General features: G+C 37.3%; 1 protein-coding gene across 6 annotated transcripts in view; it reads right to left on the bottom strand.

Moving 5' to 3' along the window:
• Nucleotides 1–26,419, bottom strand: part of LOC122192270 (SLX4 interacting protein) — a 94,336-nt gene that overhangs the window by 15,408 nt on the left and 52,509 nt on the right. For 4 of the 6 annotated variants that reach the window (XM_042892816.1, XM_042892795.1, XM_042892807.1 and 1 more), the window contains 4 exons: nucleotides 24,471–24,548; nucleotides 22,182–22,270; nucleotides 9,238–9,344; nucleotides 6,010–7,719 (listed from right to left, as the gene is read on the bottom strand). In XM_042892816.1, the coding sequence (XP_042748750.1) occupies nucleotides 6,915–7,719; nucleotides 9,238–9,344; nucleotides 22,182–22,270; nucleotides 24,471–24,548 (1,079 nt within the window). In that variant the 3' untranslated portion in view covers nucleotides 6,010–6,914. Of the gene's footprint in view, nucleotides 1–503; nucleotides 2,695–5,572; nucleotides 5,708–6,009; nucleotides 7,720–9,237; nucleotides 9,345–22,181; nucleotides 22,271–24,470; nucleotides 24,549–26,419 lie in introns of those variants that run through there. The other 2 variants (XR_006182577.1, XR_006182576.1) reach the window with 2 other exon arrangements.

Here is a 26,419-nt window from a genome sequence, read left to right as displayed (position 1 = left end):
AAGATTACCTTCGTCTGTCCACTTCAACAATACCTAAACAAATCCCATAAGTATTCTTTTTCCTTTGTTCCTAAATTTCTACAATCTGCAATAAAGCAAAGAAGTTGCATCTAAAAAAGCCACTTAATGGAATCCTCCAGCTGGCTTAGAGGCACAGTGAGGCTATCAACTGACTTGTTTTCTGTACTATAACACTGAATTAACAACCTTCCTCTAGTCTACACTTCACAGAGATCTCAACTTCAACAGTGCAAAACCATCTACTGCTTCTAAATCACATAAACATTTACACTTAGGCTTATTCCTTCAAATTCGAGACAGCCTTCTACTAAGCAAAAAAAACAAAAAAACAAAAAAAAACAGAACACCAGGATTTCTGCTAGTCATGGGAACGTGTTTGTGACATGCTACTTCAAAGCCTGCTGAGGCAAATTCTAATTAGACTTAATCATCTAACACAGTGCCAATGCTATTTAGATCTCCAAAGACAGCATAAAGGAAAATGTTGAGCATAGTATTAATTTATTTTTATATATTTTTTTCCATGGCAACAAAGCACTGTGTTGACCATGCGGAGGTTTTGTTACGGCATTGATTTCCTGTGTAACTCATAACCTGATGGCCTCACAAAATCAGAGAGGTAAAAGTTACATTATATCCTTGTATCTCAGTGGTAGCTTCAAGCTTACTTTACACTGGAGAATTTACAAAAAAAAAAGCAGTCTTCCAAAGCCCAGAACTACCCCCCAGTGGAGGGTTGATATACAAAATGTTTTCTATTGGGATGAAAATAAATAGAAATACAAACATTTAAGGCTTTTCCATTAGAATATCAAGGCATGTTTACATTTATGGAAACTGTTCATTCATGGTTTACTACTTTGGGAAGATGCATTCTGTTTAGTCATGAGAAGCCTCCTGCTGCAAGTGTGTCTGGATTCCTATTTATCTAAGAATGAAAAATGTGTGCTTCTTGAGCTGCCATTTAAACATATTTTTAAAGTTCGTAAGTTGCTCCTCTTTGCTCCCACAGTTCTGCTATTCCTATGGTTAACTGAGCCCATCAAATCTGGGTTTGGTTCAACGTGAACTGAACACAGCCACATCAAAGTCACTGCACCTCCACATGGAAAGGGCCCACCTTACATGGAGGTGACTAGCAAAAAAGCTGCTGACCATGCATATTACATCAGCCTGACAATAAATTCATGTCACTGGGTGAAGGATAGCCTTGGGAACGGCTATTTCTGTGTTGTTAATACAAGCAAATGACAGCCAGACAGCTCTTGTATATTTGAAGCCCAGCATCTAAGTAATACAAACCAGCTCAGGGCATAAATATGAAACTAGCAATCCTCAAGCTATCTTCACAGATGAAAATATTTTTCTCTTTATAGTAGCAATACTTGTTCTTGCACCAATGGACACCTCTCCATGGCAAGAGTTAATATTATTAATCAGCTCCCTGGCAAGCTAGAAAATGTACATGGTTACTTTCTCCTTTGCTCCTTGAAGACTGGATGATGCAGCTTGTCATCTGCTATCCCCAGTGTGCCTGCTCCAGCCTTCATCCTCTAGCTTGGATTGCAGCCCTTTGGCTTTGCAGGGTTCCCCCGGAACAAGTCACAAGGCAAAGGCAATTTTTATATTTGTGTCCGCAAAGAAGATGAGAAGTTCTGACAAGGGAAGTACCAAATTCAGCCTTTTCCTCCCCAGATGATGGAAGTGATTGCATAAGCTCCTCCTCCCTTTCTAAAAGAAGCAAGATACTAACAGATGCTTGATATTCAAGAATTTTTCAGCTTCTCCTTTTGCAGTAGTAACACCAGTGGTCATTATGATTACTGTTTACAGAGTCTGTTTTTAAAGGCTAGCCATTTTTCCCCTTGGTTTGGGAATACAAAACCAAACAGAAAAATGTCTGTGCTGAATGTGATTAATTCCAATTCTTGGACGTGGAGGAGAAAAGAGTTGAAGGTTGTGAGCAGTCTGTTGGCCATCGGATGGTTGGCAGATGGCTTACCGAGCACTGGGGCAGCCGCGGAGCGCTGCGGTATCAGACAGGCGTCAGACCAGAGTTGCAGCCCACAGCTTCCAGCCAGCTCCTTCTCTGTGATGTGCAAATTGTTCCAACCAGTTTCTCTACAGGGTGGAGGAATAAACTTCTATTCTTTTCATTCTAGCGTTATGAGATCACATGAATATTAAAAAAGGGCACGCACATCTCTCAAATTATAGCTCTAGACCCTTTTCCTTAAAGATTTGGTGCATAATCAAAAAGACAATTATTCTGGCAGAAAATAAAGCAGTTCCAGAGCTAGATTACCAATTCTTGTTGCTGAGGTAGTAACTGAAGGGGTTGTCTCAGCTCTACTAAAGGATGTATCTGGCAACATATGAGCAAATCAGTGAATTTCTCATTCACAAAAAGGACGTTGCTACCTCTCACAGAAACGAATACCCGACTCTGGAATAACTGAAACGTGGGAAAGGAGTTAGGGTGTTGGAGGCTATTTCCCTGGACACATTCCAGGTTATAGCTGAAATGCCCTAGGGCACAACATTGTTTTCACAACTATTATACAAATTCTTAGCATAAGCCAATGTTGAACAAAAAGTCCCAGTCTAAAAATGTCATCTTCTTGCCACTGTGGAAGAGACAAGGTCACACACTACCAGGTTCCAGGAAGTTATCTGGAATAAAGAAGTGAGCAAGAAGGGAGAACTGTGTTAAGAAATAGATGAACAAGTTGATGAAAGACTTTGTATGAGCTCTTTAACCAACATGCATTACCATAAAGAAACTGCTTGCTCTCAACCATCAAAATAAGCATATTCATACTCCTCTCAGGTTCAGCAGCAGAACACCTTGATATCCCATTGATGAAAGGCTCGATGTGCTGCTGTTTCCCCAGTGCCCAATCTTTCCTTCATATAGTTTTCTGGATACTATTTAATGATTATCAGAGAAGAAAAAAGCAGAATGCAAAGTGAGGAGTGCCTTGTATTAAACCTAATTTCTGAGGCCAAGCCACATTTTCCACTGCTGCTCAAAGACTCTTGATACTATTAACTGTGTTTGCTCAAGCTTGCATTGGAGCGCTTTAATACAGCAGGAGACATTTCATTAGGTACTGATACAGACAACAAGATAACTACTGTTAACATGAACAACATGGATATTCTAGTTACATTTTACATTCTTATTTCAACTGCTTTTCAATGCAAACAAAAAGTTATTTCCTCTATATTTTTCCTTTAAAAAAGATCAACTTTCCCTTCAAAAGCCAATGAGATGATGATGTAAAAATGCCAATTAAAAGCCAAAGAATGTGACCCACATGCAGAGTTGTGAGAGGGAAGGAAATTTACACTGAAAAAATAAATGTTCCAGCAAGTTTATCTAACACTTCACTGAGACAAATATTTTGTAGTAAAGAAAGGTTTTGTTCTTAAAATTTTCCTTTTTTGTTAGAAACAAGTGTTCTCGATATTCTTCAAGTCAAGTGTTACGCTGAAATGCGGCAATGCAGTGGTAGTAACATGCTTGTATGAGCTGTAGAACCTGGTATGCAGAACTACAATTTGACAATCATCAGAACTAGCACAGTGCCTATCACCCAAATAGAAGTGTTCTACTAGCTGAAAACTTTCCTACGGGTCAGCGCTGGGCAAAGGATATTTTACATCAGCTGCTTTCTTTTAATATATAAATATGTAAAAGGCTGGCCTAGCCTTTGATGTACGTTTAAATACACAGGTTCACTACACAAATATTTTAACTGCTTCTTTGTAACATGTACTGGAAATGATGGTCTGGGCACATTAGTTTGGCTGGGAAAGGATTGCTTCGCTATCAGCAAACAGCACAGACCAAATTAAGCAGACTGTGGGCTGTGGCCAGTCAGCTGCTCAGACCTACACATATTTCAGAGAAGTTCAAAGAAGCACTGAAGAAAAAGCAAACGTAAAAAACAAACCCAGAAGAAAAAAAATGAAGACGTTATTTCTGTGCTTCAATGGAGACTTCAGAATAGAATAGAGCCTTAAATATTTAATATCTTTAATAAAAAGGTATGCTAACTCTGCTGTGTAGCAAATTTGTAATAGCAAGCCTGGGCCAAGACTTGAAAGCTGCTCGTTTTCCATTACTGGGGCTCAGTTTCCAGCAGGCATTCTTTTTTCTCCTGATCCTAACCATGACTTGGAAACCAGGTTAGCATTTCTAGAGCATGCCAGACCACACACGTCTGTCAGTCATCTGGATGCAGGTGGACTGCAGATAAAGAAAAACCCCAAGGCTCAGGAGAAGAACCTCGGGGTGAAAGCAGACAGGTAACACAAGCATATGCTAACAACACATTTCAGGTATCACATTAAATTCTCCACAGCATTTGCAAAAGGTAAACTTTTATAGTAGTCCTAATGCACAGAGGAGAAGAAAGAACAATTCTGAGTGGTAGCACCATCTAAAATCCAGAAATGACAATATTGAAACTTTTTCCCTAAAATCCCCTGCATTTCTGAAAGGATCCAAGAGATAGCTTTTCAAATTAACTGCTAAATACACATCTAGAAAGCAGTGGGTCTCAGAAACAAGCCTAGGGACCTAACAAACCACCAATTACAGTTCACTGTAAAGTTCACTGTAATTGTTCTGGGCCTGTAAGCTCAAACATTTTTAAACAATCTATGCCTACATTTGTTAATTTTACAAGATCACTATTTTAAACAGATGTTCTCATGTTATCAGTAAGGTGATGGGAGACAGCACTCTACGTAACAAAACAAAATATCCTAAAAGCAAAATCAAGTACTCAGCTGCAGAAAAAGCAATAATTTTATCTGCCCTTACAAACGTATGAGAGTCATTTTTAAGGGTGGATGCAGATATGTTACTCAGTTACAAGTAAAACTAATCTGTAATTATAAGGCCAAACTAGTAAGAATAGTAATATTCACTGATATAAGATACACATGGTGAAGTGTATCTTGCATCACACTTGATTCTAATACTTGAATTATGTTCTTTTGAATAAGAGAAGTGCAAGAGGAGGGGAAGCTTCTGACTCTGAAGCTATTAGTAGTAGTTTGGGGCTTACTTGCTCCAGCCTGCCCACAGTTCTCACAGAAACAATCTGTGTGTTTGCCACTTTGGGAAAGCCATCATAACGCCCCTTTGCTAAGCAGAACAAAACAAAAAAAACAAATATCAAAAACAAATAAACAAAAAACCTAAAGTAAATCTGCCAACTCAACATGTGTCTGTTCTTACATAATAATCTTCTAATAGTTCATCTCCTACAGTTACCTGTTGCAACCAAGAATATAATGGAAAATTCAGAAGCACAGTAGAAATAAAGGAAATGTAAAACTGCAGACTAGAATATATGCTTGTACCATTTGTTGTCAGATTATTCACCCTTAGGACTTAAATAAGCCATCTAGAAAATGGCTGAAACCTTAATATAAATAATCAAGCAATTCTGTTTTACTTACTTTTATTTCTCTGAAACTTAACTAGATGTCCTTATACTCTTTATATCTCAAAACAAAAGAGCAGTAAACATACCTCAGGCTGTTATTCCAAACCCAGGTTCATTTACAGCCTTCCCTTTGCTTGCTACTAGGAAAGACCTTTCTGCAGAGCCTGAAGATTGGCAAGCATTAGCAACCTTACTGCAAAGCACTGTAACACGTAAACAGGCTGAAAGACAAAAAAAGAACATGTATTCATGTATTCTAGCATGCATGCAGAATCCTTTTCCTTTATAGTAAAAGCAGAAGTTTTTTATAGCAGCAATGATGCTGTTCAACTATCAGTGCTTTGCTGACAGCTGCTGAGTTATTGACTCTAACCAATACTACACACCACCTCTAGTGCCACGGATGTGGATCTCCCCATGAATCTAGATGAGTCTACTCACAACATAAGTGTGTGCCAGTAAGAATTTTGCAATATTTTCTTCACATAAAATGTCTGTGCTTACACTGATTTTGAGAGAAGGGTCAAAAGGAAATTGCTTGCCGTTTTATTTTAACCATTTAAAAATATAAACATGAAATAGGAAGTTACATTTCCACAGCACATTAGCATTCAAGTTACAAAAAGAGTACCAAAAAGCCTTGAACAGTTAAAAATTATCTCTATCTTAAAAAATCCCAATTGCTAACACCTCAAAAGCACCATGTGGTGACCTCACACACAAACAAGGGTTGATTTTGAAACCTGAGTGCATGTTTGTGTTACATTTTTACAGGTAGCAAATGCATGACCACTTGTATCCACAGCTCAGTTTAGAAATAGGTATTCATGTGAAAACTGCCCAAGCACAAGCAAGGGAAAGCCAACTGAAAATGCGGCCCTTCAATTACCAGCAATATCAAAATCCAGCTAAAGATGTATTTGAAATAACCTCAACTTGCCTTACTCTTGTAAATATCATATGAACAAACCAGAAACTTCCTAACATGGAAAAGGATTAATTTTGACCAAAACAAACTGTGTGCTTAGAAACAAGGAAAAAAAAAAGATAACTGTAGCTGTTGAGGGATTACAATAGTGATTTGAGCTCATACTGTCATCAGCTGTCAGGACTTCTTAATAGTATCAAAACAATCACTGGTCTGAAATTTTGCTTAGTAAATATTATGTTATAGGAGATTTTTCTTTCTCTAAATATTACACTTGGTTTGTACAATATTTATGCATCTAATACGAAAAGATATAATTATCTTCATTACAGTTCCAAATAGCTAAGATGCCTCGTTAACTGGTTATTTAAAATTTTATCTAATTTTGACTTTTTTAAAAAATAATTTTTTTTAAATTTAATTGCTTCCTACTTTTTGTATATGCTTTCCAAGCACAAATCTGGCTGTCTGCCCACACTACCATGGTGATATTTCAGTCTTTATGGTTTCTTAAGCCTTCGTAGTTTTAACTTCCTGAGACCATCTTCACCTTCTTTTTTCCTTTTTTGGATCAGCTTCTTTGAAGACACAGTCTGCATTTCTAAATAGGATGCTGAAGGCACCACAGGTAATTCTTCAGTGGTTGTGTCTGGCTCATTTTGGTTTGTCCTCATAGAAAGAGGCTGGGATTGTTTTGTTCCAAAAGTAAGTAAGTTTTCATCAGATGCAATTTTTTTAAAGTCTTGTTTAGAAAACAACCTGGAATTAAGTGGGGTCTTCTCCTCCAAGAACAGACCTAGGTGATCATCACTGCACTTACTCCTTTCTGTGTTGCCAGGAATAAAAGGAGTCTCTTCAGAGGATATTTCTTTGAAATGGTTTAACTTTTCTTCTGAACTACAACTCTTTTGTTGAGACTGTGTTTCAGATATTTTTTGATTTTGTTTTGGGCCTAGCAGTGCTGACTCATAGCTACAAGGAGAATTTTTGCTTAGAAGTCTTGACTTCAACCGCTCCACAGAATGAGGTTTTTGCTGGCTGCTAGCATCCTCTGCCTGTCTCTGATTAACATTATTTTCCAGCCCTGAAACAGGAAACTCCAAGTTGCTCTCAGCTGTATTTATGCAGTTCTTTAGCCGTCCTGTGCTCCTCCATTTCACTTCTGATTGAGGACTGGGAGAAGTTTGACAGTCATTCTTTCTGTTCCCTGTCTGTAAGCCCACTGAGCCAAGATCCACTTTCTTGGAGTCCTTGTTGGTTTGAGGTTTGCTCACACTATTTTTCCCCTTTTTTGTCCTTTTCACACTGCAATAAAAAGGGATATTGTTTTTAATAAAAAGAAATGTTTGCTGTCTCAATCTGCCCCTCTTACAAAATCTGAAAGACCACCAGGGCAACTCTCTTTTTGACTGTGGAAAAAAAATCCCCGTATATCATCTTGACAAGCAGTAATGTTTGCCTAGTGTGGATAATATCAAGTATTATCCATCTGATTTTCCACTGCACTAGGGGAACCCTACTTATTAATGACTAAGCCACTAAGGAGTTCACATTCTATTCCAAGAGGCAGAACTGGATTCATTACAAGTGTTAAAGGTCAACACAACATAAGTATATTGAATTCCTTCCCAAACCGGCTAGATAAAATAGTATGTCATAAGTGCCTAAATGATTCCAAACCATTCCCAGATATCCATATGCATAATGTATATCTAAGAATAGAGGGGGGCAGGCTGGAGAAGCAGTGTGTGCGCCTGTGTGACTTTCTAATCTCTAGTTTAGAAACATTCCTCTGGAATTTTTCCCAGGACATTTCAAAGCACTACTTTAAAGCTAACCACCACTCATCTAATATCAAGCCTGCTCATCTGGGAAGGACTTAGGTAATGCACGCAGATGATATTCTGAAAGGAATTATACAGGAAAAGGGAATCAATCACAAGGGACATGACAGAGCATCAGTTCATACACACTCCTCGGCAGAGTGCCTTACCTACCAATCCAAACTTCACACAGATTGCGAAATGAACTTTGTGCACGAGTACTGAAGCTGCCTACTTAAAGTTTTCAGTCTAAATTGCTATAGAACACCCCATATTGGCACTGCCTTCTGCTGGTCTGCTGGCACCAAGCAGTTCCCAGATTGATATTTAACTCCTTCGAAAAGTGGTTCCTACAGAATAGGTAGAACTGGCATCCTCCAAATCTAATCTCCCTTCCAAAAACAACAAACAAGACAACATGGGTTAAAATGGAAGTTTGCCAGACTTCACAGCAAATCCCCAAGTCCACGGTTGATATACTAAATATGTGGAAATTCTGGCAGTTGGTGCAAATAAAAATAGCACCCTGGTACAGCAGGCAACACGCTCTGCTGACCAACCAAAGCCCTCATCTACTACAGGCCAGAGCTGTGCAGGGCACTCTTCAGCTGTGGCAAAATATCCAGACTATCACACAACCACTGCAGATTCTCCAAACAAATGAAATACATATTTGCAAGTGTTTTTCACCAGACTCAAACAGCACTTATTTATTTTGGCTCAGAGCTTCTTTCAAGAAAAAGATACCCTGTTTTGGTTCTGCCTTGTGTTACAGGAGATATCTATACGGGTTATAACAGCTTTCATTTTTTTATGTCGTACAGAATAAGAAGGATCATTTTACCTCCTTTATTCACAGCAGAGCGACAGCCCTAATGATGTTGAATAATCTTTTAGAGAGACGTTCATATTATTTGACATTTTACTACATAGACTAGATTCTATTAACACAAATTCTATCAGGTTCTAAATATAACAACTTAGAAACAAAGAGACATACATTTCCTTCAAGATATCTTGCTTTATCTGTTCGTTCAGACTAAGCTGAAGCTTTCTGTTTTCAGCAGATTCAGAAAAATATTCTGATGTCCCATTGGAAACTTCTTTCTGTTCCAAAAGAAAACACAGGTTTGAAATGTGACACATCAAGATACAATTATTCAACATTAAGCTTCATTTCTAATACTAAGACTTGCAGATGTTCTTTATTATTCTGATCTGAGCAGTCTAAAAGAAACAGCAAAGAAGAGAATTATTTTTAATTTTTTAATACTTGGGTCTAGTCAGTTCACTCCCTTTTCAGACTCCCGGTGAACATATTTCATATGCTAAAATATATCACAAACAAACAAGACTGAAACATAAAGGATGCAGCTTTCCAAACTGTCTGAGAAACTGTTGGCAAATATTTGACATCTTTGTGGCTCAAACTGTGACAAATGCCAGGAATCTCTCTTGCAGACAGGAGCATGTTTGTCAGTTTTTTTCTGAAGAGACTGACTGGCGCAGTGGTCTATACACTTATTCTCAGAAGAATTCCCATAATTTTCCATACTTACAAAAAATATACAGAGTATTACTTGCTCATTTAAGAAGGTAAGGGTTAAAATTTTTAATACTAACATTCAAACACTCAAGCTTGTGGTGGTTGGCTACTACAGGACAACAGGGGAATTCTTTCTGGTCTCAACTAACAGCAGTACCATATTTTTAAATAATGTGAGATTGAGGCAACAGGGAGGGAAGGAAAATGCTCTTTTTCTTCAAGCTGTGAGCATTTCCTTTCACAATGAAAGGATCTCAATGAGAGAAGGGCCAGTTGCTGACTTCACTATTAACCACCACACACTTCAAAATAATATTATCTCTGAGGCTAGAAAGGAAAAAAAAAAAAAACAACATTGCAAAGTCAAGAAGAGAAGAAGCTCTCTGTGCCTCCTTTCCTCTGATAGCTTTTTTCTCCATCAGATCAAATGATGAAACTTCTGACTGGGGGATCATCAAATGTAGGAAGTGGTTCTTGATATCATTTCTTGATCCGAGCTCTAAATCCAGCTCACTAAAAGCCAGGCAGTATGAAAGAATGGAAACACAGGGACAGCAGAGGGAGGAAGCTAAGCATGTATATGAAACATGTTACCTAGAACGCCACTCAGGAACCTGTCACTGAGATGGGATTAAGCTGCCCATTTCAGTTCCTATAGGAGAAGGGGTAAATCCCAACACTCTTTCCAGAAGAACAAAGCAGTGAAATCAGTTTTCTGCCTTGTGAGCAGAAAGAGGGTAGTCAAGTCAGGCAAAGAAAATGGGCCCTTGCGACACTTCAAAAAACTACAGCTGTTTTGAGCCTTCGTTTCAGAGGCAATCTGTGCAAATGTTTGTGTGTACATTAACAGATACATGAAGTTCTGTGCACAAACACTGCAACACGTGTTTACAATAAGCACAAATACATTGGACGTGCATGCAAAGCGATTTCAATCTCAAAAATCAAGCCTGACTAGTTTAATCTGAAGGATGAATTGCTGCTTCTATTCCTGCGAGAGATATGGGCTTCCTAATTTAACTTCATATGTTTTCATATTTTGTGAGCTACTGAAGAAGGAAATATTATGAAGATACTAAAAGATCTGTGCTACTTTTAAGAGAATGCACAAACTAACTGTAAAGTCTGTAGAAACTAATTTGACTTCCTGTAACATCTGCACGACTCAGACTGAAGGATCTTGCACAATAATGCTGTATCAGAGCAGCCAGAGAGCACTCTTAGTTAGCCAGAGAAGTACAAACAGAGAAGCATCTGAACTTTCCTCGTTGCAAGTTATAGTAATTGGAAAGGCTAATTGCATTACGTCTGCTTCAGTCCTCAGCTGAGAACATCAGTGAGGCAGCCTATGATAGGATCACCAGACCACTAAGATGATTTTCATAGATATGGTAAACAATGGGTGGAAAGTAGCACTTGGTACAAAAACCTGTGTGTCAGTGCAGACAGGGGAGGATCGAGGACGGCTGCTGTCCACACATACTTACTACTGCAGGTAAGCAATAAACCTCAGTTCTAACTTGTATCCCATTATAAGCAGTGAACGATTGCTGCCTGGAATGTGCAGTCAAGGGTGTGAAGAGCAGACCCCAGAGAGAGGTGGAGATAACAAGCCATTCCGCTGTGAGTTGAGTCAGACTGGAAGTTAATGGCTCAGAATGGAAGGGCAGACACGTTTGCTGTGCCATCATCAACCTTTCATTTTGTTTGCCAGTAACTTATCGCACAACACAGTGACAGAAAAGGGTTAAGGTATTAAAAAAATAATCAAAATGATTTATATGTGAAACACTTCTGAACATGCCCTCTAAGTACAGTAGATTTTCCCCTTAGAACCACACCCTGTAAGTGCTGTATTTTGAGAGCTGAACAATTAACATGAGGCATATGAGTCAGTCTTTGAAAAACTCTGTGGGAACCAAAGAGCCTTTTGCTATTAGGAGTGATGTAAACTCCCTAAGGCTGGAATAAGTCCACAATAGAAGGCAAAGAGTCACAAATAACAACAATGGGCACTCCATAAACAACTAAGAGATTCAGCCATTACTGGCGATACTTCCTTTATTTTCTTTATTAGACTTAATTATTTTAGTTAATTAAGAAAAATAAGAAATCCTGTCTGTTTTGGGAATACTATTTATTTCCTATGGGAACTTCAGAACTTGTTAAAGAAAGAAAAAAAAGCTAATCTGTTCTCATCCTGTCTAGTAATCCCGAATTCCTTTTAGGCAGTGAAATAATTAAAGAAAAATATTCCAGGCATAAAAAGGAGGACAGCAGAAGCAGACATCATATAAACAATGACACCACGACAGAGAAAAACGTCAAAGCACCGCCAGACTTGTGACTTGACTCTGAAAGAGCTGCAGGGAGTGGGGTTGCTGCTAACAAATTAAAACCACATTTCTTGGCAAATTGTTAAAGACAGACATATTTACATTTGTATAGAGACTGGGTGGGCACAAGATTAAAATGCTTCTTTAGCCTTTGAACTGCCAAGATCTATTAGAAATCTGTGCTCTTAAAATCCTAGGGTAAGCTCACTCCTTTTTGTCACTAAACTCAGCTAAGGGCGTGCAGAAATGAAGCTTACAAAGACTTACTACCCTACCTGCTCAAAATACTGACCTTGCAAAACCTGCTCTGAAGATCCTTAACATTTGTCCAGAGAGATGTCTGGAAAAAACCAAGAACTTCTGCTCACACCCACACATAAACATGACTTAGGCACAAAATATACTCCTTTTAGGCTTTTCAAATTGAAAATCCATTCTTGTACTATCTATACTCAAAAATAAACCTTCAAAAACATTCAAAAGAAGGGTGGCTGCCATCTGCAGCCCTTTCCAACGCAGTTCAGTTCAGCAAAGCTGCATTAAATACTTGCAAAAGAACTAAATATGGATTTGCACATATCAAGTATCCTTACAACTTACAACCATGAAGAAGACTGAAAGGTTTGGCCTTTTCCACGAATAAGCCTTACAATATTGCTCACACTTTCTTTGTTTGTTTTTGCTGCTTCCTTTCCCTCCTCTGGTTTGGGTCCATATTTTCTAGTAGTCTCCTACTATGCTCAGGACAACTGTTGCACATGCTTATGTACCAATAAAGTAACTGTAAAAAATAATTAAATTTCATGTCTGCTTAAAGGAAACAAACCACACTATTTCTGAGTTGCACTTATCAATGTAGCTCAAGTTTCTCATCAAAAAAACTTAATAGAAAACATCAAAGAGTCCCATAAATCATATTTAACATTGGAGTAGCATGTAAGAGTCCCTACTGAGGCCCCACTGAGCACACGCAGCAAGACAGTCCCCAACATCAGTCTGTATATAACAATATAGATGAAGCAATGTTATAAAGTATTATCCCAGTAACACATGAAAAAAATTATAATTAGTGAAAAAAAAAGCAGTTAAATTCCTATTCTTGCAATTGCATGATTTTTCTTAATGTCAGTGTCACATTAGCAGTGTCATAAGCTCAATCACATAGATCTTTAGATCTCAATGCTGTTATAATAGATGCCCAGCAGATCAGTGTGGTCAGACAGGGCTATTTAATCTGGTAGACAAGTGGGGGGGCTTGCTAGTGAAGGATGAATCAGATACTATATCAGATACAGTGAAGTCTAGCCTTCTACCCAACCATACATGAATGAAAAATCTTCCAGTCATTTCATGACTTGTGAGACAAAGATTACAGTGTTTTCAGTGCCGCAATGTAGCTGTCTTACAGATTCTACTTACAGAATCATACAATTGTTTGAGCTGGAAGGGACCTTCAAAGGTCATCTAGTCCAAATCTCCTGTAATGAACAGGGACACCTACAACTTGATCAGGTTGCTCAGAGCCCCATCTACCTTGTCCTTGATTGACTCCAGGAACAGTGCATCCACCACATTTCTGGGCAACCTGTTCCAGTGCCTCATCACTTTCACTGTAAAAAACTTCTCCCTTGTATCCAATCTAAACCTCCCTCCTTTACTTTGAAATAGTAGTAAAAACAGCAAGGACCACTTTCTACGTTACACATGGGAGTACTGATTTCCCATTTGAAGCAGCTATTTTTCAGGAACAATGATGGTTTTGAAATACATTCTTCTGAAAAGGTTGAAACTCAGGTAATAAGCAGAGAAAACAGGAGGATCCTTTCAGTGCATAACCTAAAATCTACCAGCTTAGCACAGAAAGCAAAATCTAATTCCCAGATCAGCAGTCTTCATTATCTACCACCAAAATTCATTTTGATCTGATTTTATGGATCTCAACTGTTATGCTTTTGCTGGTCAAGAGTACCTGCGATGTGTAATTCCTAGTGCAAGGTTTGTCCAGTTCATGACAAAGCCCTGCGATGTACTCTCCAAAGGTTCCCAAAGGATCAGACTGGTTTCAAGCGAACAGATTATAAGAGGAAAATACCTTTCTGCTACTTAAGTCTTTTGTTTGGATTTTAGTGATATTTTGGTTACTGGAAGAATCCCAAACCACTATGAATTTAGGAAATTCAGAGTTACCTTTCCAGATAATTGGAAAAAAAAAAAAAAAAAAAGCTTAATAAGCCGCAAGTGGCGTAAACCAAAAATTGTGATGCTGTATTAAAAAAAAAGAAAGTTAGAAGGGGGCCTATTTAACTTGACCGATATATCTAACATAAGTAGCAAGAACTTACTTAACACTTTTTCTAAAGCCATAGAAAGTGTTCTCAAAACAAATGATTTATTTACATACTCAAGAAGCACTCAATATACTATGTGCCTATTTGCTTGAAGGCAAAAAGTGTTAAAATTAATGTTAAGTAATTGAGCTATTAATCATTCTAATTTTATATACTGATGCTAACAGGCTCAGATTCTATCTTCAGAGAGAATGTCCACTGATAAGAAACTGAGAAAAACAGAATGGTGTTGCAAACAAAATAATCTTTACAAAAGTCAATAAAGAAAAATTTAAGGAAGTTTTTTTTAAGAAGAAAACCAATGCCTTATAAACATTGATCTGCAGCAAACCTTTGCAATTAATCTTACAGTTTATTTCTTGATGAGAACATTCACATAAAATGTACATTTTATTCCTAAAAGACTTTTTCAATAACAAGACAACAGCAATTTCATATGGAGCTCAGTTATTTCCCTCAACTACTACCAATCTACTACTAACTTTAATACAGGTAGGTGGAAAAGCAAGCCACTCCTGTAATCTTGTGCTACAGCTTTTAGCAGCCTGATATTAGGATCCTCTATCTGCCTGCCAAATCTAAATGGTATAGTAGAATCAAGCAGTACTTAAAATATATGACATATACAACATCGTGTTTCATTCACTCAAAACAGTCATTCTCATAAAAAGAAAATCTGAAGAGTCTCTCTACAGAATTATAGCAGCATTAAAGAACTGTAGGAAATCTTGGAAAGACTAACTTTAATTCTTGATTCGTTGGTTATACACAAGCAGAAGTGCACGGCTTAGGAGAGAATTACTGTTCAACAGTTTAATCAGTATATTAGCCTGGTTTCCAGAACAAAACACCCAGCTCTGCAAACCCCCAAGATTTCTGAGCTCATGGAGATTGGTCCCTCCAGATAGTTTCTAAACCCACATGTGAACTCAAGAAAATACAACTTACAAAACTCAAAGCCAGTCAGCTAGTACATGTTTAAAGAAAACTGTAAATAAAGAAGTTACTTTCCTAATATTTTAAACCCATATAGATGGCTGTACAGAGGGTAGCTCAGTCATTGCAGCAACACTGCAGTGAACCAAACAGGAGGGAGCTGGAGTCATTCAAGTGGATGGGAAGCAAGAAATAAGCCAGGAAATCAGTGGCATTATGATGAAAGCTGGTGACTGGCAGAAGGCAAAAGATGATTTATGATAAATACAAAAAAAGCTGCTTTGTTAAGTTCCAGCAATGACAGAACAACCTGTTAAGATTTCTGTTAGGGATTAAGAATGCAACATGAGGAAAAAAGATAAGCAAAAATGCACTCAGTATCAAGGCATTCATTTCCAAATTCAGGTCACAGTCACTATTTACTGCAACAAAATGGAAACTTGCACACAATATGCAATATGCACAGAATGTGTGCAAACGCACTTATCAAAAATGCGTGCCATAGGCTTGGGAGTGAATTACCCAGCGGACCAGTAGAAGTTAGAAACTGTTTAAACATCCTTCCATGAACCAGACCATCATAGGCTTCAGCTTACTTTTCAGTCAAGCTGTACAATTTCAATCAGTTTTAACAGTGTTCTGTTCTGTTGGAGGCTGAGGAACAGACTGCTCTTCAAAAAAATAAAGAAAAAACCTGACAAATTTTTTTAACAAGAGGAATACAGGAAATTATTATCAAAATCTCAAGTTAATTTAATCTTTCCACGCTAGTTATCAAAATCTCTCAGATGCATGGCAACTAAATAAAATCTTTAGCTCACTTTAGATTTAAACATCAACACTGCCAGCTTTACACCCTGCACCTCTGTTGGAAGTGCTCATCCTCTCAAAGTCTGCCGAGAGGAAAGAACATCATTCAGTGAAAAGTCTACAATCTGAGCTCAGATCTGTATTAAACACCAGGATAAACTGGGACAGCAAGAGAGTGAGAGGGGAGAGCAAAATGAGGAAGGTGAAGGATGATGACAGATGATAATATCTTAAATAACCACGAGGCTTTGACAAATGAGATCTTGTGAATGCTGCTAAGTAGTTGCGTTTAAACCAAATGGACTACTCACGTAAGAAGCAACTACTAAAATCAGTAAAAGATTACTCAATTTGTCCCTCCTTTTTGAAGATTGCTTCATCTTGAAATACTTTTACATGCTTAAGAATTTACGTTGCAGTTACAGGGCTGTACATACTACTACTACTCTTCATCTACATTTTGCACTATGAGAAGTGCATAATGTTTTAATGAAGATATGCTCAACTTGCTTACCGGCTTTAAGACAATTCAGACATTACTTTTTATTTCATTCCATATATACATCCATATCTGGTCTCATTTACCAATAAATAATACTACTGAGTTAAGATTTTTCAGTTGGTTCCTTGCAGCATACTTTTGGCTTTTCCAGAGATCTTACTTTATTCACTCAGCAATATGCACAAACACTGTAATTGCTCTTCTCAGCAGAAAGACTTCACCTTTATCAATTTATTTTCATTTACAGTCCTAACACTCTCGCACCAACCACTGTGACGCTTTTCTGAAAACCTCCACAGCCTTTCCTAGTCTTGATTAATTGAAATAACTGTGTCAGATTTCATTTCATCATTTGTCCACCTCTCTGGAACATTATTATAACAAACGGCAGACAGCTATGACATTCTCTGCCATGCAGAAAATGAATCAGACTGTTTGCAAGCTATAAGAAGAAACTAAGACAAGTTCTAACAAATCACGCTGCAGCAATCTCCCATATTACCACTCTCAGGTATCCTCCCCTCCCCTTTTGCAGAGCTTTCTGCCCCCACATCAGGGTTGGCAGAAGGGAGCACACACCCCAGCTGCTCCCACTCATTTGGTGCACTAGCTGAAAGCTCAATGAATTTCAGTTTGTACGAATCCGCAAGGCTGAATTACAAGATGAGGTGCAAGCACACAGACCTTTTGGCAAACTGTTACCTAGAAGTGGTGATTTTCAAGGAGAAAAGGCAGACACCTGTGACAAAAGTGAATATTTTAAAACTGCTGTAGCTTTCTTCTTTATGACCAAGTCAAAAACAATAGTACCACAGCACTCTTTAAAGCTACACTGACATTAAAAGGAAAACCTCACCCTTATCAAACACAGAGTACTGCCAAAAGCCTCTGCATCAATGTGAGTATTTATGCAGCCACACAGTGAGAACACGGCCACTGAAGTCATCCAGCTGAAAGCTAACCATGCAAACAACAACAGCAAAAAAGAAAACCAAAAAATCCTTGTTTTCACAGGAACCAGTGAACTGAACCAGCTCCTCACATGCCAATGCTGACAGATGTCAAGGACAAGAATGCACAGATCAGAGAAGGCAAGGCAGGAGGCACCGCATGGTTCAGTCTTGCATCAGACTGAGTTAAGCATGAAAGGTGAGAGGGAAAAATAAAAAATAAATAAATAAAAAGACAAAATCTTGAAGCATCAGAAATGGAAACTCGAAGAGAAAACAGAAAATTCTTCAGCTGTTCAACCACTTGCAGTATATGGACAGGATCTGTTGTCTGCAGTTTCCCCAGCAGCGAACCCTCTTAAAGAAATTGCTGAACTACAGCTTAACATTGTTTTCCTTTAGCTATGTCTCCAAAACTGACCAAATAAAATTTTGCATAATATTTGAAAACAAATGAAAAATAGATTGCATGAAATTTAGAAGTTGATAATGAATCTGAAAGCCAAGCAAGTATTAAAAAGTCACTATTAGCATGCATTTTGGATGTTACCTCTAAATGAGAGTAATTATCAGCTGCTACCTCAGAGGGTAATCCTGTCGTCTTCTTCTGAGTCCTGGCTGCATGCTCCTGCTACACTTTTTGTGTCACAGTCAGCAACTCTAGAGTACAGTCTGAGTTGGTTAAGTGCACTGAGATGATGGAAAACTAATCCTCCAATTTAGCAGAAGGAAAAAAAGAAACTTCACAAGTAAATCATTTTCTTCTAGATCAGTTCAATGAACTAATTTATTCTTGGCTGAAGAATCACTTGGCTGATCCATTGTAACCAGAAAGGAAAGCAATACATAGCTGGAACTAGAGGGAATATGGACTACCTTTTCAGTAGAAACTCCAGCAGTTCAGCTGTGATATAATATAGGCTGTGAAATGTACAACTGTATTCCACAACTTTTCCTTCTCCCCCTGCTCTACTTGATAACACCTTAAAGTTCTTAAGATAACTAAATTCACACAAAATCCTCTAGTAACAAATTATTCCTGCCTGAAAAAAAACAAAAACAAAAACAAAAAAGGTTTTCCTTTTCATTCTGCCTTGCAACAAGCACAACGCTGCAGCAGCACACACTAATATCAAGCTCTCTGTTAATCAAAGCTAAGCGTACATGTTTTCATGGGAGAATCAGAAGCCTCTTACCAGCATAATCAAAATCCAAGCAAATTATATCACTTGCTCTCTTATAACATGTTTTAATAAAGAGAATTCTGCAATGTACATAAAGTATGTCACAACAATTTATAAAATGAGACATGTATGAAGATGATGAAATGTTACTTCTTTCATTCTTGGAGATCTCAAAGGCACAGGGCATATCTTTAGGACTTTTCTTCTCCTATTCTACCTATGTATGCTTTGCTTTATTTTTATTTTTTTGCTTTGTATTTTTTTAAGAGCAATATTCCATAATTTTCTCTGCAACTTAACAAAGCTTAGTGGTAAGCTGGAGATCTTTTTAATCAAAGCAGGATCCCCTGCTCTCCACTTTCTTTTCTGATGTCATATGAATGGTAATTTCAAATTTCCACATCAGTCTCGTCATTCGCTTGACCTCCTTTATGTTTTCCCTACAATCACTTCCTCTCATAGATTCCAGTATAAAGCTGATGTAGTTATCAATGAATACTCCATTGTTAGCACATTTTCAAATGGTCCCAAGCCTTCAATAAACCTTCCACCCATTTCCATTACATTGTTTCTTCAGATAACCCATTTCCAATTTTCCATTTTAGCTCTCTACATAATAATCAGCCCCAAAAATGTCGTAATCTTTGCAGAGATGACTGATCCCTCTAGAGCTCTTTCATTTGCCTGGGTTTTCTTTTTTGCCATATTCCCAAAGCGGTCTTCTTTTCCAAGACAGAACTATTCAAGATTACAAACACAGTTTTGCAAAACAGGAATCAACGGCTTTGTATTTGTACTTAGCACTAACAAGCCAGGCTATTTTTCCATCTTCTCCTTGAGCCTTCCAATTTGCTGAATTATTTTCAATAATTTGCTGTAATGTTTCTTTAAATAGAAATTTCTTCGAAAATGATAATTACTGCCTGCAGCCTGTTTCACAGATACGACAACACCCATTTCTAAACAGATTTTAGAATAGAGAAAATTCCATATCAGTTGATCTTCTATTTTATTTCAGATCTACTCCTTAGAAGCGCTCTCAAATCTTTAATTAAACTTAAATCTAATTTGACAGAGTCTGCCTAAGCCACCTTTTCCTTGGTCTTACGGGATGCATCACAAGATTTTAAATCACTTCTCTGAGTATTTTGTGCATGCAATTTGTGCTTGTGAATATCTCAGAAGCAATATAATTATGATCTTTCCTAAGGTGTAGGGACATAAGAATATCCTTTATCTGGCTACATCTCTTGAAACTTGGTTTAGTCACTGTCTCTGCCAGGAGAGACAAAATAGCTCAGGAACGAATGCTTGCCCGAAAACCATAAAACTACATAACAGCAGGTATAAAACAAAAATAAAAATTGTTAAGTCTCAACTAAATTAACTGTAATGACAATAAGCAACACTGAAATGTGACAAAATCTCCACTAACACAGAGTCAACTATTTTTATAAAACACGGGTAGACCCTCAAACGAAGGGTGTGAGCTGATTAAACACAAAAACGAACTTAAATACAATATTATGAAATGAATGATTCAAACCTAAACAACATATAGAGGAAAACAAAACATGTGCCTCATTTTTAGCCCATGACAGAATACACTGGAGTCTATCAACAGAAAGGTCTTCTGGGTGGTCTTTTGTAATCTAGTTAAAAGTTCGGGCACAGTCAGTGCTAAACTGCATGTGAAAAGTACACACACAAAGTGCAGATCCTCAGTCTTTATTTCCTCAGTGACAAAAAAAAAACCTGAAATTGCCCCTCAGTTGCAATCATACACCCACTCAGTTTGGGAAAGTACTGAACTGTACTGTATGAAAAATGTAGCATTAACATGCTGTAGAAATGATGGACCAATAGAACAGTCCACAGGAAGCCCCTTAGGTTAGTGTGACAAGAGTTAAGAAAGTACTGCAGAACATTTGCTGCGGGTCTACTCACTTCTTGTTAGTTTTCAAATCATGGAAGATGACTTAAGGATAGCTTTATTTTGTTCCCTTCTACCAACACACTACACTGATCATGCCCACCTGTTCTATGTGCATGTACTGCATCTGCATGTAAAGCAAACTCCCAAGGCTTTAGTATCGATTTCAGTATGATCCCACTGAGATTATTTGATGTGGGATTTTTTTGCTGCTGTTTTTGTTTGGTTTTTAAACACAAACCTTTAAAGACCCTTTTAAAATGACTAGGACTTTCCAAATATCAGATCAAATTTCTAAATAGTCAAACTAAAGACCATATAATTCTATTTTTCATTGCCTTCTTACTACATAGACTCATAGAAAGAAACTAAGAAGAAAATTTATCATTAAAGCTAAATACAAATAACAAAGGCGGAAATTGGATATTGCACAAGAGATTCTTAAACAAGAAATAACTATTTCTCAGTCAAAATGCAAAGGCAGGATTTTCTATTAAAAGCATCTAAATAGTTTTTCAAGGCAATACTGAGAAAATAATAATTTTCAAAATAGCAAAATACTTGTAAAGCAGTTAGACTTATGTCTTCCTGAGAAAAGTATTTCCTTACTGCTTTGACATTTAAGGATATTTACCAGCTGAAGAATCAAGATAATAAAAACTGCATTAAGTACAGTAAATACAAACCTGCTTGATATAAAAAAGTACTAAGCACAATGTTTACATTTTTTTATAAGATGTTGAATATATTTTAATATATCCAAGACAAACGACTGTCACATTCATAGAGATCAGCGCGTAATGCTGACTCTTACTGCAAGCACAGAGCAGACCATGTGCCGTACTGCAGGCCACCTGGGCCACTGTGAACACTCCTGAGACAACTGGCAGTTAACTGCAGCATGAAATTCATGAGCCTTTGACCCTTATAAAGCCCTCAAGATGAAATATTTAAGCAGAATTGTTTATGGTATTTAACTACACACCACCGCCCATAAATGCTTGGGGACTTTTTTTCCCCAACAGGGCCTAGCACTGACTCAATTGAGTTGTCTTGCAGAACAAGTGCTAAGAAAACATACAAAAAAGCCACTGACATTAGAATCTGCTCCATTATCCTCAAGGAAAATAAAGTGTTTCAAGGATAAATGACAAAATTCTAAGCCTTATGTTCCTCTGAAAATGCTGAGCTTCCAAAAATTCCAAAAATTCCAAAAATTCTTGTCTGCTTCAAACAATCACTTAAGGATCTGTTCCTGAATGTTTTGTACAACTGTCAATGTGACATTTTGATCACAAGATGACGTTCACAAATATACAGATAATTACAGCTATATATATACATTCATCTTACCGCTATAAAACAAACCAGAAAAATTACAGTACAGCTTTGTACATACCAGTGCACCGCTTTCACGTGTCCAAGCGCTGGGATTAAATTCAAGTTTACTGATACAAACAACAAATTTGTCTGGAAACATACGAAGCTCTATGCAGAAATAATTGAAAGGAAGACACATATTAAAAAAACACATACTGAAAACATGCATGCAATTCATTTTTGTTTTAAAATCATTAAAAAAAAAATATCGGCATGTCAGAGTAAGTTTAGTTCCCAAGAAGACATTCACAGCAGCAAATAAGCCCACACATACCTCTGGACAAATATACCAGACAGAACCTACAGAAATGACACTTCACCACTTATTCTGTGCTATTCTGATGATTAGTCTTTTCATAACAAAAGTTGTTAATCATGTCTGTAACACAGCACAATATAGCACAACATATTCCAACAGGACTTGATATAATAATTCGGCCTATGGACAAGTGTTTCCAACTCTGACTGCAGTAACTTAAAGTAAATAAATAAATCAGTAAACTGTTACTGAATCATGTATTTTACTCAAGTTTACATAGTTTGTTGCGAACACAACTAAATCTCTGCTTAAAGAGGACTGAAAATTGAAGGGTTTTACCTAATAAATAGGATACTGGCTGAATGTAAACAATTTGTCAGCACGGATCCTCCATATGAGCAAATGGCTCTCTAGAAGGTCGTGCTTCTTTATCACCACCACCAGTACCTGACAAAACCCTCCAAGGCCTCACCAGCAGTGACTTTGCTCAAGTCATCACTGTGAAAGATAGGGATGTTAAAACGGATTAACTTCTACTTGTCACTATTTGAAAAATTCTAGAGAGAATTCAGACACATCTTCATTGGCACAACAGCTAGTTAAGCTACTATAACTGGGTCATGAATACGATGAGCCTTTCAGAAATAGCAACTGTTAGCAAAACTGTTTCCAAGGAAATATTCATGCTGTGGCTGTGCCTTCTCACCAGACTATTGTTTTTCAGGTTGTACTCTTAAGAGCTGAATGCCACCCCCAAAGGCCTTGTACAATGGCTTTCAAACTGTGAGCAGTCCACAGGTTACTTCCAAAGGGCTGCAAAGAAAAGCAGGGCAACTTTCACAGAGGCTAAATTTGTTATGTGGGGCTCCAAGAATCATCTCTTAGGTAAGTCCACTTTAGATACTGAGAAACCAATCGCAGTATGCAGGATTCTTTTTCTGTTAGGCTCCTTGTCTGTTTGCTGAATACTAGGTATATTCTCACAGAAAAGAAACATCAGGATTTAATATTTTTTGAGGATATGTGTTCTGCTATTTATTAGTAGTGAAACTGAGCAAAATGAAGCTCCTGTCTTGATAGGAACTCATGTAGAAGGAAAATGTTGACTGCAGAATCAAAGCCTTGCTTTTTCCGGTTAGTAATTTTTATTGTTATACTTTATAACAATCGCACTTTCTGGCTAACAAAATGACAGTAGGTATTCACTGACCTTGAAAAAGGTCTGGATTTAATACAGAGAAAACAATGCTGAGACAGTACTGCAGATACAGTTCTTCCAGGAGGCAGACAGAAGTTCAGTGAAACATTTAAAATCAACATTCCAGTCTCTTCCACCAATATAGAGTTAGAATAAAAAAAGGTTGGTATTTGAAGGAAAATTTAAACACTCATGAATGTAATGAATTTCAATTTGAAAAAAAAAAAATCTTTAAAATATCCATTCAAATAGTCAGTATTTTTAGGGGCTGGATTTGTTTTACATGTAAAGAAAAATATGAAAAGCTAAGCACAACGGGCAATGATCATTACAGTTTCTCTTTATTGCTGTTGGCAGGACAGGATTGATATCACTTCCTTACTGAGCATCTTGGCTTGAGAAAACACGAAAAAAGAACCTAGTCCAATTATATCACCTTTATAAAGATTTTATAGCACTGAGTTGAATTAAAGCTTTTTCTTGCATACACTTGTACTATACAGTTGATGTCACAAGACACTCAAGCAATAATGAAGTGATTCATACTGCAACCTCTCGTTGATTCACCCTGTAGAGACTCAGTAAAATGCTGAGTCTCATCATTCATACAGAATTTGGTGTGACTTAGCTGATAAACCCAAGGCAAGATCTACAAAAATTTAAAATTAAGTTTAAAAAGAATAATCACATCTTAAGAAATATTTCTCATTTTTTTTAGACAACATATTCTAGAGTAAACAAATTCTAGCTTTAAAACAAATCTTAAGCAGCTAACAACTATCAGTTCCCTTTTATTTTTACTCAAAGAAATGCATAATTCTAAGTAACACTATTTGAAACCGATTCCTTACCACGATAACGTTTCCCTAGAGCACAACGGAGATTAACCCATCTCTTCATAAAGTAGGCAGTAATGTGAAAATTGTTGGCTGCAACATAAAACAAGAAGATAATAAGTGTAAATGTATCTTGAGCATTGTGGTCTCCAAGTACAGTGTGTCTACAAAGATAGGATTGGCTGAGAGAAAATAGAACTGTAGAGGAAAAAAAAAAGAAACCATTCATATTGAAGTCTTCAAAAAAGTAGCGTTTGGAATGAAAAAATCCAAGCATTTTACTAACCTTCAAGTTCTGATTACAACCACAGAAATAAATTTAAGTCAATTAATTAATCACAGATGTCACCCACTTCGCAGTCTAGTGTTGAGTCCACTAGTCCAAAGGGCTGCAGTCCTAGGTACTACATGGTTTTCATATGTATTCTACCAGAAAACTACTGATATCATTTACTTAACTTCATTCCACTGCTTTCCAGAGAAAGATGACATACACAAAAGCTGATAGAAAAAGGTTGTTTAATAAAAAAAAAAAGAAAACCACACACAAAAGCCCTAATTATTTAATTACATTGAATTAAGTAAGGAATGCATACACCGAGACTCCTCCATATCTACAAGTAAACACAGTTAGTCCGGCTGCCACAGCAGATACCTGTAGCATACACACATCCTCAGTTTCTGATTCTGAGAATAATAAAAGTCCTTGTGCATCAGGAGCACGAGAAAACTACAGACAGGATTGTATTGCAGCAAAGAGATAATTAGACAACAGCTAAGAAAATCACATTTTATTTTTGTTCTACTTTAATTCACAAATGACACTGAGTAAATGAGTTGTGACTTAATTTATGAAAGTATTTAGCAACTTAACTCCCCTTGAAATTGAAAGTTAGAATTTGCAATTCCTTCCTCTATAGTCATTCTACACACCTCAGTAAAATTTTGCAAGAATTTGCAAGACAGCTAATGATATTTCCTCTAGCTCTGGTGAGTTTTGTGATGCTTATTTTGTTGGTGTGTTTGTAGACAGTCAGCTACCCTTGGTGCAGTTATCATAGAAGAGTTCAAAAGTCAAGTGCTACTGTTGTTCTTCTCTCCAACTGTTTAAAAGGAAGTCAGGAAAGCCCGTATGCTCCCATCCTAATCTCTTCTGAGCAAGTGCCAAGGCACGCCTTATTCCTAAACATAACCAGGAAAAATGCACGTCCTTTCCTACAGACTCTACAACTCTCCTGCTTGTGCTTCCGACCTCCTGAGCTCTCCATGAAGAGAGAACTCTCCATGAGCTCTCCATGAACTGCTCAACATCATCTCCTGTTAAGAACTACAGTTATTCATCACAATCAAACCCTTGAAATTTATCAGCCATCTTTTTTCCTTCCCCTCGGGAAGATACCTAAATTCCGACTTCTCTTTAAAGATCAAGTCAAGATGTGACAAGTTAAACCATCTCTTGAAAATGATGAGTGCTACAGAAAAATTTGGATGTAATCCATCATCTTTATTAACTGTATATTTATGAACTCAATTAAAGAAAATTACTTTTAGCTATTTCCAGTTTGGCATCCACAGCTCTTTAACTCTGTCGGTAGGGCTAGTCAAAGCAAGGAATTTGCCTTTCATATTAGTAAGTTACTAGCATGACGATAGCATTTCCACTGTGATCTCTGTAATGCCAAAAAAGTTACATGCATAAAAGTACAACTTCACAATGAATTTCCTAAAAGAGAATGAGAGCCTTATCACCTCTCTTTGTCAGGGACACTCCCAAGGTATTTTTCTTGGGAAGGAACAGAAATGAAAATGTGTGAATCTTCTGCTTTTGCACAGAGAAAAGCATGGTACAGCATTCCTGACATTCTTTTAAGAATCAGGTGACATGCACATCTGATTATTTCTCATGCTGTTCTGGTATTCTCTGAGAAGTATTTAATCAGATTTGATTGACAAATGGTGTGAAC

Source organism: Lagopus leucura, unplaced genomic scaffold, assembly GCF_019238085.1.
Source record: "Lagopus leucura isolate 7727_CA_CO unplaced genomic scaffold, USGS_WTPT01 Super-Scaffold_73, whole genome shotgun sequence".
Taxonomy (NCBI): Eukaryota; Metazoa; Chordata; class Aves; order Galliformes; family Phasianidae; genus Lagopus; species Lagopus leucura.
This window is presented reverse-complemented; position numbering and strand designations above follow the sequence as displayed.